Below are 17,373 nucleotides of genomic sequence, written 5' to 3'. Positions count from 1 at the left end.
GAGCTGGAAGGGACCCTCCGGATCATCACGTCCAGTCCCTGTCAGGAGGGAGTTTTCCCCGGGGGGAGCGGGGAATCGAACTCTCAACCTCTCTGGCTCTGGAGCCAAAGGCCTCCACCCTTGAGTTGCCCAGCCGTTCTTTTGAGTGAATCTCAGAATTCCTTCCTGGCAGGTTTCTCAGCGTGTCTGTTCTTCCCCCTCTTGTTCAGATATGCGCCTCAGGTACTTTACGAGCCCTGCACTCAAGACGTGGTGACGTTCCTCGTCGTGATGCTGTGCAACCAGAACTACATCCGGAACCCCTACCTGGTGGCCAAGCTGGTGGAGGTGATGTTCATGACGAACCCGGCCGTCCAGCCCCGGACGCAGAAGTTCTTTGAGATGATCGAGAACCATCCGCTCTCCACAAAGTTGCTTGTCCCGTCGCTGATGAAGTTTTATACAGGTGAGCCGCCTCCCGCCCCTCCGAAAGGCTTCCCCCCCCTCTGCCACCAGCTGTTCTCACAGGCTGCGGGACTGACGCTGCTCTATCTGGGTAGCCCTGGGTTGTGCGACAGCCGGCTTGGAGGCAGTTGCGATCGCAAAAAGATCGTTGTAATGTGGTTTCGTCGTAATGCGGGGCAATCATAAAGCAAGGCACCACTGTACTGCTTTTTTTGGCATCCGGCAGGGGTGTGTGTGTGTGTGTGTGTGCTTGTAAGCGATCCCCCATCAATACTGCATCCCTTCTTTATTTGAGAAGCCAAGAATGTTACCACAATGCCGTCAAATCTAATGGGGAAGGAATTCCTTTGTGGGGCCCAAGTGTTTCTTCCTATCCATTTTTTTTCTGAATTATTCAAACATATCAACTTTGCCCAAAGCCTTGGGTGAGACTTACCTTTATACTAAGAAACTGCCAGTTTTCCTTATTTGTTCAGTCTTTGCAGTTTTTGCTGTTCCAGTATTTTAGGTAAACAGAAAACAAATCTCTCATCCATTCATTCACTTGACTTATAGCCTGCCTGTCAAGTGAAGAGCAGGTGGGCAGCTCAGAAAATATTAATAAGACATAAACCCACACACGTCTTCTTTAGAACTCTCTAGCCGAAGGCTTGGTTATTTTCTTCCATGGGTGTGTTTCGATATTGTGTTATTTATTTATTTTTATAGGGTTCATGTCGTATCTTTCCTCACTCCCAATTGTGGTTAAAAACACGGGATAGAGACCAAATTAAAAAAAACACACTTTACTTTGGTGTTCTTTTGGAAGGAGGGAGGGACGGGCAACCTCCCAGCCCAGCGTTGGGAAATGTTTGGGGCCCTGCAGATATTTTGCCCCACAAGCTGGACAGATCTCATATGGGTTTGGTGGTCTGCAAAGTGACCATATCTGAAATGCTGGGGGGTGGGGTGGGGTTAGGGGTGGAAGCCTGAAGGTGTCTCTGCTCTCCTGTCCAGATGGCCGCTGGTCCCTCTTGGGATGATGGAAACGGCCAAGCATGTTTCCCTCTTCTGTTCTAAACCCGAGAGTGTCTTCATTTCTCCTGCGGTGGGTTTTTTTCCTCCCCTCTTGCAGACGTGGAACACACGGGCGCCACCAGTGAGTTCTACGACAAGTTTACGATCCGTTACCACATCAGCACCATCTTCAAGAGCCTCTGGCAGAACATCGCTCATCACGGCACCTTTATGGAAGAGTTCAAGTGAGTCGGGAGGCTCTCAGGGTGGCCTCGGCCGAGGGGGGTTCTGGATCGGGGTTCCTCTTGTCATAACTCAGCCTTCAGCTGCTCCGGCTTAGGAGGGGTGGAAGCTCTCGGGGACAGCCTGCAAGGTCTGCCGTGGAAAGGACCAAATCAGCAGAGGTGGTGGAAAAACCCTTGGCTTGAGATCTTGTAGATACGCTCTCTGTCTTAGCAGTAGGTCGCCCTGCGCTAGAAAAGTTTTTGATAGGCACCTCCCACTCTTAACCCAAAGGACCCGGCTCCCCAGCCTTATTCTTTGGTTCATCCCCCTCCCGCCACCCATTTTCTCCAGCCCCCATCTGTCCATTCTGTAGCTTCTTCCTCAGGAACCATGGCTGCCCTCCACCACCATCTTGCATGGTTTGGTTCTAGAGAGACTAGATTGTTTCTAAAGTGTTGTGAAGCGAGGCAGAACCGTGAGGAATTCCGTGTGGGTCTGGAACCCGGAGGGAAAAGGGCCGGCAGGTTTGCCAGGTTCAAGATCACACAGCAGCTTTTACCGTACAAAGGGGTCTTCGTAAAAAAACCAGGGGTTCTTTTGAAATCAAATTGATTTAAATAAAAATAGATTTTTAAAAAACCCCTTTAAATTGTAAAAACAAAACAAAACCCACAAACACCACGATTTTGGAAAATTTAAATCGTGGTTTAAATCAGTTTGATTGAAATCAAATCCACCCCACCTCACCACAGCAGCCACGATTCCTTATTTCTCTTGCTAGGAAGCTGAGACGTCAATCCCTGGGTGCGGATTTGCTTGGGGGTCTCCCAGCTTCACCTTGGTCAAGTGACCCCTATCTTAGGGCCCGGCTGTTTTTTGTTTTTTTTTTTTTTTTTTTTTTTTTTTTTTAAATCCATCTCTGTTTCTGTCTCTGTCTCTCTGCTCTTGATTTTTCTCAGCTCGGGCAAACAGTTTGTCCGCTACATCAACATGTTGATCAACGACACGACGTTTTTGCTGGATGAGAGTTTGGAGTCGCTCAAGCGCATCCACGAAGTCCAGGAGGAGATGAAGAACAAAGAGCACTGGGACCTGCTTCCCAGGGTGAGGGAAGGGGGTCCCCCCCCTTTTCCCCTTCTGGGCCCTGAAAGGTCTCAAGCCCCCCCCCCCCCCCAATATCCCTGCACCGTTTCAGTTTTGCTGACCCACCCGTGGATGCACCGAAGGAGCGGCTACATCTCCCTGGCAAAGCTGTGCTTGTGTTCATCAGGGGCAGCTGTTCCGAAAACCTTTGGCCTTCTTGATTTTAATTTTGAGGCCCTTTTGTGACGGCCCCGCGGGTTCGCCGTCTTCTGCTTTTGCAACGCTGGTCTGACCTGGAGGGGTGGCGTTGGTGGGGGTTTTAGGACCAGATTTTTGTTTTGCATATTTATGATTTCAGCTTTGTCTATATATTTCCGTGATCTTCTCGGAAGCTGCCCACTTAGATAGGCGGGGTAGAGGTTGAAAATAAATAAAATAAACAAAATACGCTCAGGGGCCCAGATATTTTTCGATTTTAAACTCTCGGAAATGTCAGCCAGCCCAGAAAATGGGTGGAGGGTTCTGGGGTGGCTCAGTGACGTGGAAAACAGTTTTAAAGACAAAGCTTGCAAGCGTATGAAAATAAAAACAAGTTTGTTACAGTCACAAGTGGGTGGAGGCAATTCCCAGCCCTTTTTCCGAATGAACGTCTGGAAAACCATTCCTGTCGCCGCTGTAGTCCCCGCGTCGGCCCTCTTAAAAAGCCACTGGGCGCAGGTATGGGTGGCCGGCTTTATTGGCTACCAAGATGGTGGGGATTTTATCTGTAGGCCCATCTTTTTTTCTAGGACCAGCAGCAGGCCCGGCAGTCGCAGCTTGCCCAAGACGAGCGGGTCTCGCGCTCCTACCTGGCCCTGGCCACAGAAACAGTGGACATGTTCCACATCCTCACTAAGCAGGTCCAGAAGCCTTTCCTCAGGCCGGTGAGTCGAAAGACGCGATCTGCCCCTTTGTGCTTCGTTTGAGAACAAACCAATAAAGCTGGAAGAGGCTTTAGCCTGGGCAGGAAATGTATTGCTTTGCGTAAATATTCATCCACAGCATATTTCTTCTGTTCTGTCTTGGGGTTTTTTTTGGATTTTGCTGCTTGCGCTAACTAAAACGGGGACGGCCTCTAAATCCACTGCTTGAAACCAGAGGCTGTGATCCAGATAACCTCGCGACCGGGAGGCTGAGTGCAGTGGGTGGGCGGGTGGGCGGGCGGTCAGTTTTGTTTCAGCCGTTTTGGCTTAGGGGTGAAACGCAAGGTCTTTACGGAGACTCGGGGGGGTTCCTCTCCAACGCTTCCTCCCGCCATCACCTTTCTCCCCCCACCAGGAACTTGGGCCCCGGCTGGCTGCCATGCTGAACTTCAACCTCCAGCAGCTGTGCGGCCCCAAGTGCCGTGACCTGAAAGTAGAAAACCCCGAGAAGTACGGGTTCGAACCAAAGAAGCTTTTGGATCAGCTGACCGACATCTACTTGCAACTCGACTGCCCCCGCTTTGCGAAAGCAATTGCCGACGACCAGGTGAGCGGGAGGATGGAAGCTTTTGGGGTACGGAAGGCAGGCGAGGGATGGGGGGCTTGCGGAGGCTCAGAGGAACGGGCGCCTTTCCCTTTTCTGGTCTCGTAGGGGTTCATCGCTGTCCGCTTCCTTTCTGCTCCATGCTGGGGTTTTTTCCCCCCTCTTCCATCTCCCGGGCGCGTGCGGCCAGAGGCATTGACAGGATTGCCGAAGCTTTTTTTGGTATGGAGGCTTAAAAATAGCGATGTTTGGAGACTCTTTGCATAAGAATGCCTGAAGTTCTCGTCTTGTGACTCTGGAGTAACTGGTAGAGCCATGCCCCATCTCCCGAGGCTTGGAGTCTGGGTCAACCCGTAGGCTTCAGGGTGGAAGGAGAAGAACAGGCGGGCTTCTTTGGCGTGGTGGGAATGAGGTAGACTATAAATCCAGGACCTCACAGGCACCTGGAGGCTATGGGGTTGCTGCTTTTCTCCATCCTGGTTTGGGGCTGATGGGAGTTGGAGTCCAGCCCAGTTTTGGTCCTCGGCTGCATTGCTAGAGGTTGAGGGATCAGATTCCCCGCTGAGCCTCGTTGACAGGGAGGGATCCAAAAGGGTCCCCCTTCCAGCTCTTCCGTTCTAAGATGAGGAGGAGGAGGATTAAAGTTGGAATGCAGTAATAGTTGGGAGCAGCTGTTTGAAGTCAGCCGTACGGGAAGATTGAAGATAAAGGAGGCGGGGGGGGGGGGAGATCCTGGCTCTCCTCCACCCACGCAGAGCCCTTCCACCCTCTGCGTTTTTAGCAAAAGCAGCTTCTTTGTAATTTGGCTTTCACCCTGGCCAGCCCTTCTCGATCGAACTACCGTGGTTCTGAACTACTTCTGTGTTCCGTGTTCTGAAGTTCGCCTTTTGTGTGTGTGTGTGTGTGTCGAAAGCGTCCTGCCAAGGCTGGAATCCTGGTGATCCAGGCGAGTCCAAAGGCGTTGCCCGTTGGATCCTTCCGTTTGGGGCCCACCTGCTTCCCTTTGCAGCCCCAGCTGGTCATCTCGGCAGAGTTGACGTTATTCCCTGGAGTCCAAGATTGCTCCTCAGCCAGCCGTCTCCGTGGAGATTGCCAGGGGTGGAAACCAGCCTTTCCTCCCGATCTCCAGACAACAGCTGACAAGGAGGGTGTTTCTACCCCACACCCCTAGTTCGATTTGTCTCGTTCTGGAAAGACCAGGTTCCATTTGATGGGTGGCTGGCTGAATCAGATCCCAAATCCAGGACGACCCGTGCATGGGAATCTTTTCTGTCTTTCTTTTTTTTTTGGGGGGGGGAACAGTCTGTGAACTGGCCAAAAAAAAAAAGAGGAAGAACATTTCTAGAGGGGAAGAATCCCTGTGGTTAGTGGGTGACAGATGTCAAAGAGGGAGCTTGATTCTGGAAAAAAAAAAAGAGAGAGAAACACGCGTCGTAGTGGAGACTCCTGAAAAGCACGGTAATGTTTCTCTGATTTGGGGGGACGTCGTGTCATTTACGAAGACCTGAAGAACGAACTGGGCGTCATGCCAGTTCTTTCTCTCTCTCTCTGCCAAGATTCGCCTTGAGCAAGGCGCAGGCATGGAGCGGATCATTTATCTGCACTGCAGATAAATGTGTATCTGTTATTGGCACGGCGAAGCCCATCTGGAAGCGGCCTCGAGAGACGAGCAAGCCAAAAAAAACCCCATTCTGCTGAGTCTGTCCTGCTTGGGGGACTGGCGATGGTCGCTCCTCCATCCGCTGAGGGTCAAGCGAGTGAGAAAGAGCCCTCGGCCCCTCTCCTCTCCGCCTCGGGTGGCTGGCATTGGGCTTCACCCACGATCCAAACCAGCCGGTTTTTGTGCTCCTCCCTGGGCTTGGGCGCTTGGTGTTTTGACTGGTAACCCTGCCCAATCGACAGAGGCTTTGCGGTTTCCCTCCCGGTCGGCTGGCTGAGATGGCGCCACGTGCCCTGTGCCATCCTGTCGTCAGAACCCTGCCCTTCCTGCAGTGATGCTGCATTGAACTGGCACCCTCCCTGTAGGTGCTGGCAAGTTTTAATTTTTGAGTTAACAGGGCGAGGAGAGAGAAGAGGGTTTTGAGGGCTCCCCAGGCAGCATCGGCCACATCACGGCTGCCCCCCCCCCAGAAGTCACCCCTGCCGGTTTATTGCAGGAACTGGCAAACTTCCCAGTGGATCACGCGATGGGCTAATTTTAGGGCCACAGGGATTGCCCTCTGCTGTTGGACGATCTTTTCTGTCTGATTATCCTTGCTGTCAGCGAGAAGTAACCGGGTTCCAATTCTGCGCGAGGATTTCTGGTTCCCATTAAATCACGGCTGCATTCGGATCTCATAGTTGAGCAGAACTGTTCGTATGCCAGGGGTTCCCAAGCTTGGGTCCACAAATGTTTTGGACTACAACTCCCAGAAACCTTCACCACAAGCTGGGCTGGTCAGGATTTCTGGGAGTTGCAGTCCCAAAAACATCTGGCTTACCCAAGATTGGGAACCACTGGTCTATACGTCCACAGGTGAAATGAAACAGAACTTCTAAAACATCTGAACTTCCTTTAAAAAAAAACACACACCAAACAAGTTTCTAGTCCTTGATGGGGACCTACTGCTCTCCTTTGAGCAGCTTCAGCCGCCAAGTGGGAGGAAGTGGGAGAAAAGTGGCACTGGCTGAGTCCTTTTTTGAAGGCACATTGTTTTGCATGCATGCAGATATATACCAATTTAATCACTTGGTTTAAAGCCATTTTCATTCAAGGACTGAGGCTTAATCCCCACGTTGTGTGGGCGCTGTGGAACGCCCTCCTCTTTGCTCCCCCAGATGGCTAGGCTAGACCTAGCGACGATTCTGCGGAAGGAGGGAGCCCTGCCTGGAGAGGTCTCCATTGGACTTAAACAGGCTGTCGCTCTGCTGTGTCCTAATTTATAGCCCACAGCCGTTCTGTCTCACGCAGCCTTTGGCCTAATTTCCAAAGTGCTCCGCATGTGATCGTACAGGGGAATGCTGGTGTTTGAGCCACCCACAAGAATCCCTTGAGGGAATGCCATCTTCCCCAGAAGACTTCAGTTGCCTGCCTTCCGCTGGCTTGGACCAGCATCTGTCCCCCTTCACCTGCAAAGTAGGTAGCCTGACACCTCCAGGAAGCGCAAAAGCTGCCGATCCTTTGGCATGTTGTATTTGAATGCAGACTAGCCAAGGGGAGTCAGGGCTTAGGTGGAGAAAAGCTCCCCGAGAGAGACTCGGGTCTCCGGTGGCCCCCAACACCCGTGCTTGGACCCCAGGACCAGCCGGTGGCTTTGCCTTGGGAGTGGATCAGGCGGCCTTAACAGATGCTCTCTGGCCCTGCAGAGGTCCTACAGCAAGGAGCTGTTCGAGGAGGTCATTTCGAAGATGAGGAAAGCCGGCATCAAGTCGACCATCGCGATAGAGAAATTCAAGCTGCTGGCCGAAAAGGTGGAGGAGATTGTCGCCAAGAACGCGCGCGCCGAAATCGATTACAGCGATGCTCCTGATGAATTTAGAGGCAAGTAGATTTTTACGGAGGAGGGGCTGACTTAGAAAACTCATGGAAAAGTTCCATAGATGCAACCCTTTTTACTTTCACCAGTTATTCCCATATAATAGGACCCCACTTCTCTGCGGGATTGGTATCCGCTGATTCACTTATCCACAGTTTGGACATATTAAAAATCCTAGTAATATGTATTTCTCAAGCTGAAGTTGCCAGAACTGGCCTCTAGAGGGCACCAGAGACAATGCTATGTTAGTGTTTGATATAATTTGCTTTTTTCACCACCGCGCCGGGGGGGGGGGGGAGGGCTTAGAACTGATTCCCCCACAGATTCGGGGATCCTGTTGCGTTCGGTTTTGCAAAGGAGTGCCAGCATACCTTTTTTTTTTGTTTCCTCTTGAGTTGTGCACACAGAAAGGTGACCAACCTGGAAGTTCTTACAAGCTTCCCCTGCTTTCCCATTTAGATCCCCTCATGGATACGCTCATGACGGATCCTGTGCGGTTGCCCTCTGGGACCATCATGGATCGATCCATCATCCTCCGGCACCTTCTCAATTCCTCGACTGATCCCTTCAATAGGCAAACCCTAACAGAAAACATGCTGGAACCAGGTAGAGGAAAGGGGGGGAAAACGTTTTGCGTTGAAATCACCGCGTGTGTTTCGAGTTACACAGAAACTTCTTCTGGGCAAGAGGTTTCGAGCAGAGCAGTTTTCTCCACAAAAGGAATTACTTGTTTCAGTGTGTCCGCCTAGATGAGGCAGAGCGAATTTTTCCGTGACATTCTGCAGTACGTTCATCTCCATTTCCTTGCCTGAAACCTAACTTTTCCTCCTCGACTTAATGACGCGTTTGTGGCCGACACCAGAGTAGCCTATGAGCTAAGTCAGAGATGTGACTTCTTTAACTATTCTATCTTAGCAATGTATATATAGAAATAAGTTTTGTAAGTTGTGTAGGTTTTTATTTGTATGTTATATTGTTGTATTTTTATTACTCATGTAAGCCGCCCCGTGTACTTTGTCGTGGGGGTGGGGGTAAAAGTCCAATAAAAGTAAAAGTAAAAAATTAAACCACGTTTTAAGAGCAAGCCGAAGACAATTTGACCGCTAGAATATGGGGCTTCAGGGCTTCCAACTTTGGGTCTTCAGAGTTTGTCAGGATAGACGTCACTCTTTATCATCCCAGATCATTTGCTCCACTGGCTGGGGATTATGGTTGTTATAGTCCCAACAACACAAAAAGCTGCTGGGATGTGGGGTTAAAAGTCCATCATCGTTTGCCTTCCCCTCCAAGGGATTGAGGGGTTTTTTTTTCTACAGAACGTTAGGGATCTTGAAGGCACAGTTTTAAGAAATGTCAAGGAAGCAACCTGGTTGATGGGGGAATACTTTTACAATCCACCACTGTTTTTTCTTTCATTTTAGTTTTTTTTTTTAACCCTTTTTTCTCTCCCCCCCCCCCCCACCATCTTTTCTTGCTGTTTTCCTTTCAGTGCCGGAGCTGAAAGAGCAGATCCAAGCCTGGATGAGACACAAGCACAGCACCGACAACTGAGGCAGTTCTGGGTGTGCTGCGGCGACACACACACACCCCGAGGTCAGCTGTGAGGAAAGAAGGGAGGCCTGGGACGTGAGGATGCGCCATCGCTTGGGGGGACGGGTCTCACGCCACGCCTGCTGCTGCAGATGACACAGAAGCATGTGGAGAGAGAGAAGGAACCATGGCAAAAAAAATTAAAATAAAAATAAACACACACACACCTACACACACACAAAACAAACAAACCACGGCTTAATTCTTGTACATATATTTAAGTGATAAAAATGACAGTCCATAGCAGCTTGGGGGATAATTTTTTTTTTTAGGAAGCTGGCTGTTGTAACGAACCAATGTCCTCTTGACATCTCATAATTGGGGTTCATAACGGCTAAATCTTTTAGCGAAAGACACATGGATCAGGGCAGCAAATCCACGACGTGTTCTCTCTTTTTTATTATTATTATTTTTTGAAAAATATATTGCCAGAATCTCCGTTAATTTGATTGTGGTTGAAACCTTGAACATTTTGCTGCTAAAAGTAATTCCTTGACCCTTTCATTTTTGTCCCTGTCGGTTCTTTCCTGCACTCTCCTGTCTCCTTAATTTTTTTTTCCTGTAATGTGAACCTGTTTCCTGTATATTAAAAGGAAAAAAAAAAAAAAAGAAAAAAGTCCTTCTCTGACCCCAGGAGAACATAATCTTGAACAGATAAGCGTGCCTGGAACAAGGGTCGATCGGGGTGGGAGGTGGGAAATCATATTTTTCTATTCTGCATATTTGTTTATTTTTATTTGGTGGGCTGTAGCTGGAAAGAGTGACTCACAATGGCGAATTTCTTTCACTCTTGCGCTCTCTCCTCCTTCCCCCCCCCGACACATCCCTTATTTGTCATGTAGGAGAGAGGTTTGCTACTCTTTGAGTTTTCCTTTGGCTTGTGAATTGTTTTCTTTTAAGCCTTGTAATATAACAGTTGCCAAGAGGAAATCGGTGTGGGCTTTGTTGACTTAAAAGATACTGTACTTAGAGAAAGAGAGAGGGAGAGGTGTAAAAATCTCGAAAAGTCGGAGAGCTAAAAACGAAAAGGGTTCTGCATCTTTTAAGAGCTTTGTCTCCAAGACTAGGAGAGAGGTGAGTGGCAGATCCTTTTCTTCCCCCCCCTTTCTTTTTTTTAAATGCGGGCACCTCCCCGGTCGCAGGCAAAACCTCCCATTTTTACGTTGTGTAACCAGTTTTGTATCCATGGCTTGGCCTTACCAAAGCAACAAGGGTGCAGAAAATAAAAATTGTAGACTTGCTTTTTTTAAAAAAAAAAGAAAAGAAACTATATTAAAAAAAACATTTTTGTATGACTGCCCCCCCTGCTTAAAAGATACTTGAACTTCCTTTTTAAAAAGGATTGGAAACCGCAGTGTTTTAAAAAGAAGAAAAAAAGATTTAAGCCTGAAAAGAAAATCTTTTTCTTTTCTCTTTCTTTTTTTTTTCCCTCCGCTGACAGTGTCCTCTGTTCAGTTCCTGATTCTTGAACAACAATAAATGATGATACACCTTCACAAAGAGCCCTCTGCTTGTGGGTCTCCTTTATATTTTCTTCATTTGCATGCCATAGGTGGGTATATGGGGCGGGAGACCAAAGACCTGTTCCAGTGGCACAGTTTGGGTACATCTCGCTAGCACACACACCCTTCGCGCATCCTCCCTTCTGTTGCCCTCTCGCCATGGAGGCTGATGAGTTACAGAAGGGTTAATGGGGGCTGGCTTTTTCAGGAGCTAGAACCCGGGGATTCTGGCTTCCATGGAGAGCATCCACATATAGAGGATATAACTTCGAACTGGCCTTTTTGCAGAACGCAATGGACATTACTGCTGTCACACATCAGATAATACATCCTGGAAACGTATACCGTTTTTTTCCGTGTATAAGACACCACCATGTATAAGACACCCCCCACTTTTCTAACCGAAAATTAAGAAATCTAAGTGGGACTTAGCAAGTGGAGGGGGAAAGCAGCGATCAAAGCCCTGCAGGATCACTTTGATCCCTGCTTTCCCCTCCCCTTGTTTTTGTTCTCTCCTCAGCTTGCTTTCATGTGTAAGATGACCCTCAATTTTTAGTCTAAAGATTTTAGACAAAAGTACTGTATAATCTTATACACGGAAAAATACAGTAAATGCACACTTCCGGATTTTTTAAATTTACTATTTTAAGATGAGTGAATCGGATACTGATCCTGCCGATGGGGGTGTCCCTATTGTGTTGTTTTCACAGTGTATCCTGGAACATGGACTGATCAGGACTTGGTTGCCCAAGATATAAAAAATACATCCTTCCCTAGCAAAATAAGGCAGTTATTTGAACCTGCGGTATGAATATGTCCCCTTTTAATCCTTGCTTATTATATGGGGCTACGAAGGAGGAACACTACAAGCTTGCTGCCTGCATCCATGGGAAACCAGCATTAAGGCTTAGAACACACAGACTTGCAGTGCTGTGTTTTAGATATATTTGAAGTCTCACCGCTTCACAAATAGGAGGATGGTGCCCCTTAATTGTGAGGGAAATGATGAATAATCATGATAAATAGCTGTGTCGTGGGCTGGCTGCTGCTGTAGGGAATGAAATGCTCTTGGAATCTGTGTCGAAGCTAATCCTTAATTAGCTAATGGACCCGTTGGGTTTGTTTTTGATGCCTCACAAATGGCAAACCAAGACCAAAATGGGTTATGAGCACTGGCCCTGAATGGGGCGAGGGTGACCAGACGTAAGTCAATGGCTTTGTTTGTGCAGAGCAGAGGATAATATACAGAGAAGGGGGGGAGGAATATATCACACTAATGCATGTTTATTTTTTCAGTTTCTGTAGGCATTGGGAAAGCTGGCGATATATATATATATATATATATATATATATATATATATATATATATATATATATATATATATATATATATATATATATATATATATATATATATATATATGTATGTATGTATGTATGTATGTATGTATGTATGGCCGGATCTGTTCCCTATAGAATAAACTAGGAACCAGCTGGCCCTCTGGACAGGATGGTGTAACTCTCTTGAGATTTTGCCTTCCCTATTAAAGCTGTTCGAAAACGACCGCTTTAAACGAAAGGTTTGGAAGATCTGTCAGGCAAACCAAACTCATGGTTTCATTAAAGCGTAGAGGGGCTCTTTGACGACCAAACAGTAACTTACTCCAGAACATTTTCTTTACAGCAGCTCTTAGAGGAAATTATCTTGGAGTTGATCAGTGACCGCTGGGAAGAACAGTCAATTTGGGTTGATCCTAAATAATTTACAGGGCGGGGTTGGGGGGAAGGACAACCATCTTGGTCCACTGCAGTTTTACATGGAAGAAGGTTTTGTGGATTACAGTGTGCCGTGCTTTGGATCGGATGACCTGAATTGGCAGTCCATGAAATCTGAGCAACAAATCAAAGGCTTTACACAGCTCTTGGGGCCTCAGACCTATGGTTCCCGACCTATGGTTCCCGACCTGGGGTTCCCAGATTGGACTACAACTCCCATAAATCCTGGCCAGCGCCAGGTGGTGAAGACCTCTGGGAGTTGCAGTCCAAGAACATCTGGGGACCCAAGGCTGGGAACCATGGTTTTTTAGAGGCCTAAGAAGACACTTGCCTTGTCTCTCTGCCACTGACATAAAGGCAAATGGATTGTGTTGACTCAACAGCACTGCACACAGCTCCATTGTGTTGAAATGAAAGCAGCAAAGAAGGCAGCTGCTGGACCATTGCCGAAGAAGAACAAATGTCAGGGAGAAAGTATGTGTGTGGAGTGGGTGGCAGATTGGCCCGTGCCGATTTATATGTCTAGAAGATCAGTGGTTCCCAACCTTGGGTAAATCTGGGTGTTTGGGGAAATGCATTGGTTAAAAAGTAACTAGTTACTTGTAACTGGCAACTTCAAAGCTGTAGTGAAGTGCTAACATTGATAGACAACTTTTATTTGGATGGCTCTTCTAAGCCGATTTTGATCGGACATGTAGGGAACTCCCCCTGCATAACAAAAATAAAAATAAACAAAACAGTTATTTAATGCCATGCCAAACTCAACCCAGCATTTAAGCAAAAGGGAATATTTTGCCTAATTGGGATCTGGAGACCAGCTGATGCCCCCCCCCCCCCCCCGGATCAATAGGCTGAATAAAATAGACCAAAGCATCATCAATATTTAAATGGACTTGGCTTTGGCTTCAGATTAGACTGCAGAGCTTCTGAAAAAGGCTGCTTCAATATCGATGTGAAAGCAAAGAGCAACGCTTCATTTGAAAAAGTGAGTTTATTCTGGGTTCTTGGAAGGATATGCAACGTCACATGGTGGAAGCAATCTTGAGGGCCATCTTGGCAAACCTTGTTGAAGAAGGAAATCCCACGGCTGAAATATCCATGAAAAATGAGATAATCCAATCTCTGCTTGAAAAATTTAGAATGGAAGAACATTGACCACTTTCCAGGGTAGACATATCCTATTACCATACCGCTCAGTAACTATCAGGAGGGTTTTTCTAGCATTTAGAGAACCTCTTCCTTATCATTGCAGTTTGTTGGTTCAGATCCAACCTTCGAATGTTAGCTCTGTCCTCCATTATACTTTTGCTTCTCGGTCTTGTTGGCTAAATGTGATGAGTTCCCACAACTATTCCTCATAAGGCTTGGTTTCCAGACACTTTTTAAAAACCCTCTTGGTCACTTCTCTTCCGGGTGGTCAGCATCCATCTTAACCTGCAGATCCCAGAACAGGATGTAAAATTTGCAGCAAACCCTGGCAAAGTATTATTTTCTTTGATTTGGACAGTACTGTTTACAGAGAGGTTGAAATTGCATCAGGCTTTTACTGTGTTTGCCCAGAGCCATTGCTAGTAATTTGAGGATCTGGGCCAAGCAGGAGTGGCTATTTATTTTCCTAACATGCCCCAATATATTCACCTCTGGATTCTGGTGCAAATCCCCAGTACTTAACACCCTGTGGTTGTCTCCTTTTTTTAGCTTATCATCTACCAAAAAAAAATCAATTTTTAAAAAAAAACAAGCATTAAAATAAAGAGCATTATGCAGTAAAAACAGGCTGAGATGGTCTCATATTTCTTCAACTCTGAGAGCTGGTCCTGGTATATCAGGATTTGACCTCTAAGTGGCACAGTTTCAAATTAGATTCCCCCCCCCCTTCCATTTACACTATAGCTCTCACACCAAACATTTTGATGTTAGATTTTTGTGAACTTAAAAAAACTGATCAGAGGCTGCAATTGCAGGACGGGAAACCTTTAAGATCAAACCAGACAGGAGAGAAGCTTTGAAAAGTTACTCTTTTTTTTTTGGAGGGGTTGCGAGTCTCACCATCACTTCAACTTTATAGCTGACATAAATGATCTCTACATTAATCCCTTAACATGGATTTTTGTTTTTTAAAATTAAAATCTGAACGGACTTTTCTTTATGAATATCAGATAGCACATAGATGTCACATAATTTTTCAGTTTTTCCTCTCTGTTTAATTGGGTTCCATTCTGCAAATGTCACCCTGGGCCTTTCCACAAATCATGCAGTAGAAAACCTCATGTGATATAATGCAATTTTATTATTATTAAAAGTGTATTCCTTTTTGAGGAATATTCGGTTTTTAGAAAAGTAACTTGTAAATAGCTAATTTTCACACGTTCGTTCTTTAATCCTTGTCCATGGCACTATTTTCCCTCAAAAATTCAATTTGCATCTTTTCTTCCCCACACCTCAGAGAAGAAAAATGACAAGAATCTAGTTAGGCAATTAATTAAGGAAATTTTATCAGAGAGTAGAGCAACAGAGAGGGATCGTCATCTTTCAGACTTTCTATATTTGAGGCATGACAAACTAAATATAACACATATGACGTGAGGGGAGAGAAAAGGCGACTGTGAGGAATCCATTTTCGCCCCCTCCCCTTCCTTTTATCTCTCCCAGCGGAGGGGTCTGTCATCAGCGTCCTCTCTCGCTCCGCCGCAAGGGGGAGCACCATCTAATACCTCTGCGCCGAACCCGGCCTCAGGCTGAGGGGGTAGGAAGCAATAAAATAATCCCTTTATTTTGCGAACGCTAATTGGTGGCTCTTCCTGGACCGTCCCACCTTCCCGGCGTTTTGCCTTCATGGGATTGGCCGAGAGGCGGATCGCGACGGGCAGCCGAATCCTTCATTTCCCACCCTCCCGGCCTCTCCACCTTTTTTTTTTTTCCGACGGACAGGACGAGCCGCCTATCGAGTGGCCCCACCGGGAGGGCGGGCGAGCACCTCCGGGCGTATGATTGGAGGAGAGCCGCGAGGACAGGGCGGGGCTTCAGCGTGGGGTTGGGTGGCCGGTCCTGCTCGGCCGCTCGTTAGTGTCGCTCGGGCGTCCGTGGGAGACGCTTCGTTGCCGGAGCGTCTCTTCTCTCTCTCTTCCCCTGCCTCACTCCCCAGTTTGCCTTCGCCCTCTTTGGCGGATCCGACCGGGGGGGTGGCGGCTCCGTGATGGATCTCGGGGGCGTCGCCGCCGTTGATGGCCTCCCGAGAAGCCGCTGACCATTTCGCGGGGGCGCCGGTCTCGCTCCGCCCTTGAGCTCCGTTGAGGTAAGAAGGGGACGCCGTTGGGAAAGATGAGGGGGGGGAGTTTGAAGGGCGTGATCACGTGACGACACGGAGGGGCGGGGCTTCCCATCCCCCCCACTTCTTGTCTGCCCTTCCCTCCCTTTCCAACCTGCCACCCCCAAAAAGGGTATTATTTGGGGTGGGTGGGTGTTTATGGATTAGGTGGGGAGGGAGGGGGGTTCTGTCTTTTTTCCCCCCAGCCTTATTTTTTATTTATTTGTTTTGGGTTCATCCCTTTTCAGTTTCTTCCTTCACAAAACAAAGGACGGGAGCCACTTACTAGAGGAAAAAGGGGTTGCAGAAGCCATAGGAAGATATTTTAAAAAAGGGGGGTTTCTATAAAAGCTCTGTAATATTTGTTTTCCAACTTCTCTTTTTTTCCAGCCCCCAACGTAGGGAAGAAATGAATCCTGGGGTGGGTTTAGCTTCAAAGCCTCCTCTCCTGGTCTCTGTCTTTCCCCATCTTCCTCTCTTTTACTTCATCCTCTGTTCTCCATCTTCTCTCTACTTCCAAGAGGCATAAAAAAAGAAGGGTGTAATTTACCTTTTGAGTCACCTCTCTCTGGCTTTTCTGATTTTTCGAGCCCAGCTTTCTCTTCATTGCTCCATTTTGTACTCAGCTTCTCAAAAGGTGGGAGTGGAAGACCAGGAGGAGGCTGTAATTTGACCACCCCATCAAGAGACCTTCCTCCCCCTTCAAAGGGAGAAATAATGTGCCTCGGTGCTTATGGGGTTGGGGGAGTGTGTTTTTCTGCCACTGAGGACATTTCCCCCTGCTTCTTTTCTGCAGCCCTCTGTTCTCACAGCCCCCCCCTCCTGGGAGTGGGTGGCTCAAGTGTCAGAAATGATGATGATTATAAATATAATACTGTTGTACTAATCATTCATATTCCTGAGACAAAAATAGAATAAATGGCTATATGCTGTACTGATTTTTTTAAACTTGGAAATATGTATATGCTGCCTTTTCAGTAGATTGTACAAAGCAGCTTATAAGTGGCATGTGTAATAACAGAATATGAGATAAGTAAAATGGTGTGGGAATAAAAATAACACAAGATCTAATAAGTAATCTGCTTTGTAAGCCTCATTCCTCTAATTCTAAACGCTGACAAAAAGAACATATAATTGTTTATCGGTCTATATCTTTGTCTTCGTATCCACCTATACCTAGTGCAGAGAACTCTAGTGTATATTTCATTTGGGAATTAAGCCCTAGTGAGAGTGATTAGTCCCCATTGCTAAATTTAGTCTCGTGTGGAAAACCTTAATGTACAAAACCTTTGAGTTCCAGAGGGGTCATTGGAGTCTAGCGTATGGCTGAAGCGCTTAGGGGGTGGCGTGGTAAACTCGGGGGATTGTGTCATTGACGAGGTGGGGGGGACAGGTGTGTGCAGTGATGACGCACTACGTATGTGCTTAA

The 17,373-nt window shown here is 47.3% G+C and overlaps 2 protein-coding genes and 1 long non-coding RNA gene across 24 annotated transcripts in view; 2 read left to right on the top strand and 1 right to left on the bottom strand.

Annotated features, from left to right (window-relative positions):
* Nucleotides 1-9,542, top strand: part of UBE4B (ubiquitination factor E4B) — a 36,107-nt gene extending 26,565 nt beyond the window's left edge. For both annotated transcript variants that reach the window (XM_020782217.3, XM_020782216.3), the window contains 8 exons: nucleotides 210-445; nucleotides 1,559-1,685; nucleotides 2,625-2,769; nucleotides 3,537-3,671; nucleotides 4,066-4,257; nucleotides 7,600-7,774; nucleotides 8,229-8,375; nucleotides 9,259-9,542. In XM_020782217.3, the coding sequence (XP_020637876.2) occupies nucleotides 210-445; nucleotides 1,559-1,685; nucleotides 2,625-2,769; nucleotides 3,537-3,671; nucleotides 4,066-4,257; nucleotides 7,600-7,774; nucleotides 8,229-8,375; nucleotides 9,259-9,320 (1,219 nt within the window). In that variant the 3' untranslated portion in view covers nucleotides 9,321-9,542. The remainder of the gene's footprint in view (nucleotides 1-209; nucleotides 446-1,558; nucleotides 1,686-2,624; nucleotides 2,770-3,536; nucleotides 3,672-4,065; nucleotides 4,258-7,599; nucleotides 7,775-8,228; nucleotides 8,376-9,258) is intronic.
* A 4,069-nt stretch (nucleotides 9,543-13,611) lies between these two features.
* LOC144584045 (uncharacterized) lies at nucleotides 13,612-16,665 on the bottom strand. The gene is made up of 2 exons (XR_013538051.1): nucleotides 16,495-16,665; nucleotides 13,612-14,071 (listed from the first exon to the last, which is right to left on the bottom strand). It is a non-coding gene; the product is annotated as an uncharacterized LOC144584045 (long non-coding RNA).
* The window catches only part of KIF1B (kinesin family member 1B), a 90,071-nt gene continuing 88,489 nt past the window's right edge, over nucleotides 15,792-17,373 (top strand). For all 21 annotated transcript variants that reach the window (XM_072977562.2, XM_072977559.2, XM_078379220.1 and 18 more), the window contains exon 1: nucleotides 15,792-15,932. The gene's annotated coding sequence lies outside the window, so the exon portion shown is untranslated. The remainder of the gene's footprint in view (nucleotides 15,933-17,373) is intronic.

This window comes from Pogona vitticeps, chromosome 7, assembly GCF_051106095.1.
Source record: "Pogona vitticeps strain Pit_001003342236 chromosome 7, PviZW2.1, whole genome shotgun sequence".
NCBI classification, from domain to species: Eukaryota; Metazoa; Chordata; class Lepidosauria; order Squamata; family Agamidae; genus Pogona; species Pogona vitticeps.
Note: the sequence above shows the minus strand (reverse complement) of the source record. Positions and strands in the feature narration are given on the sequence as shown.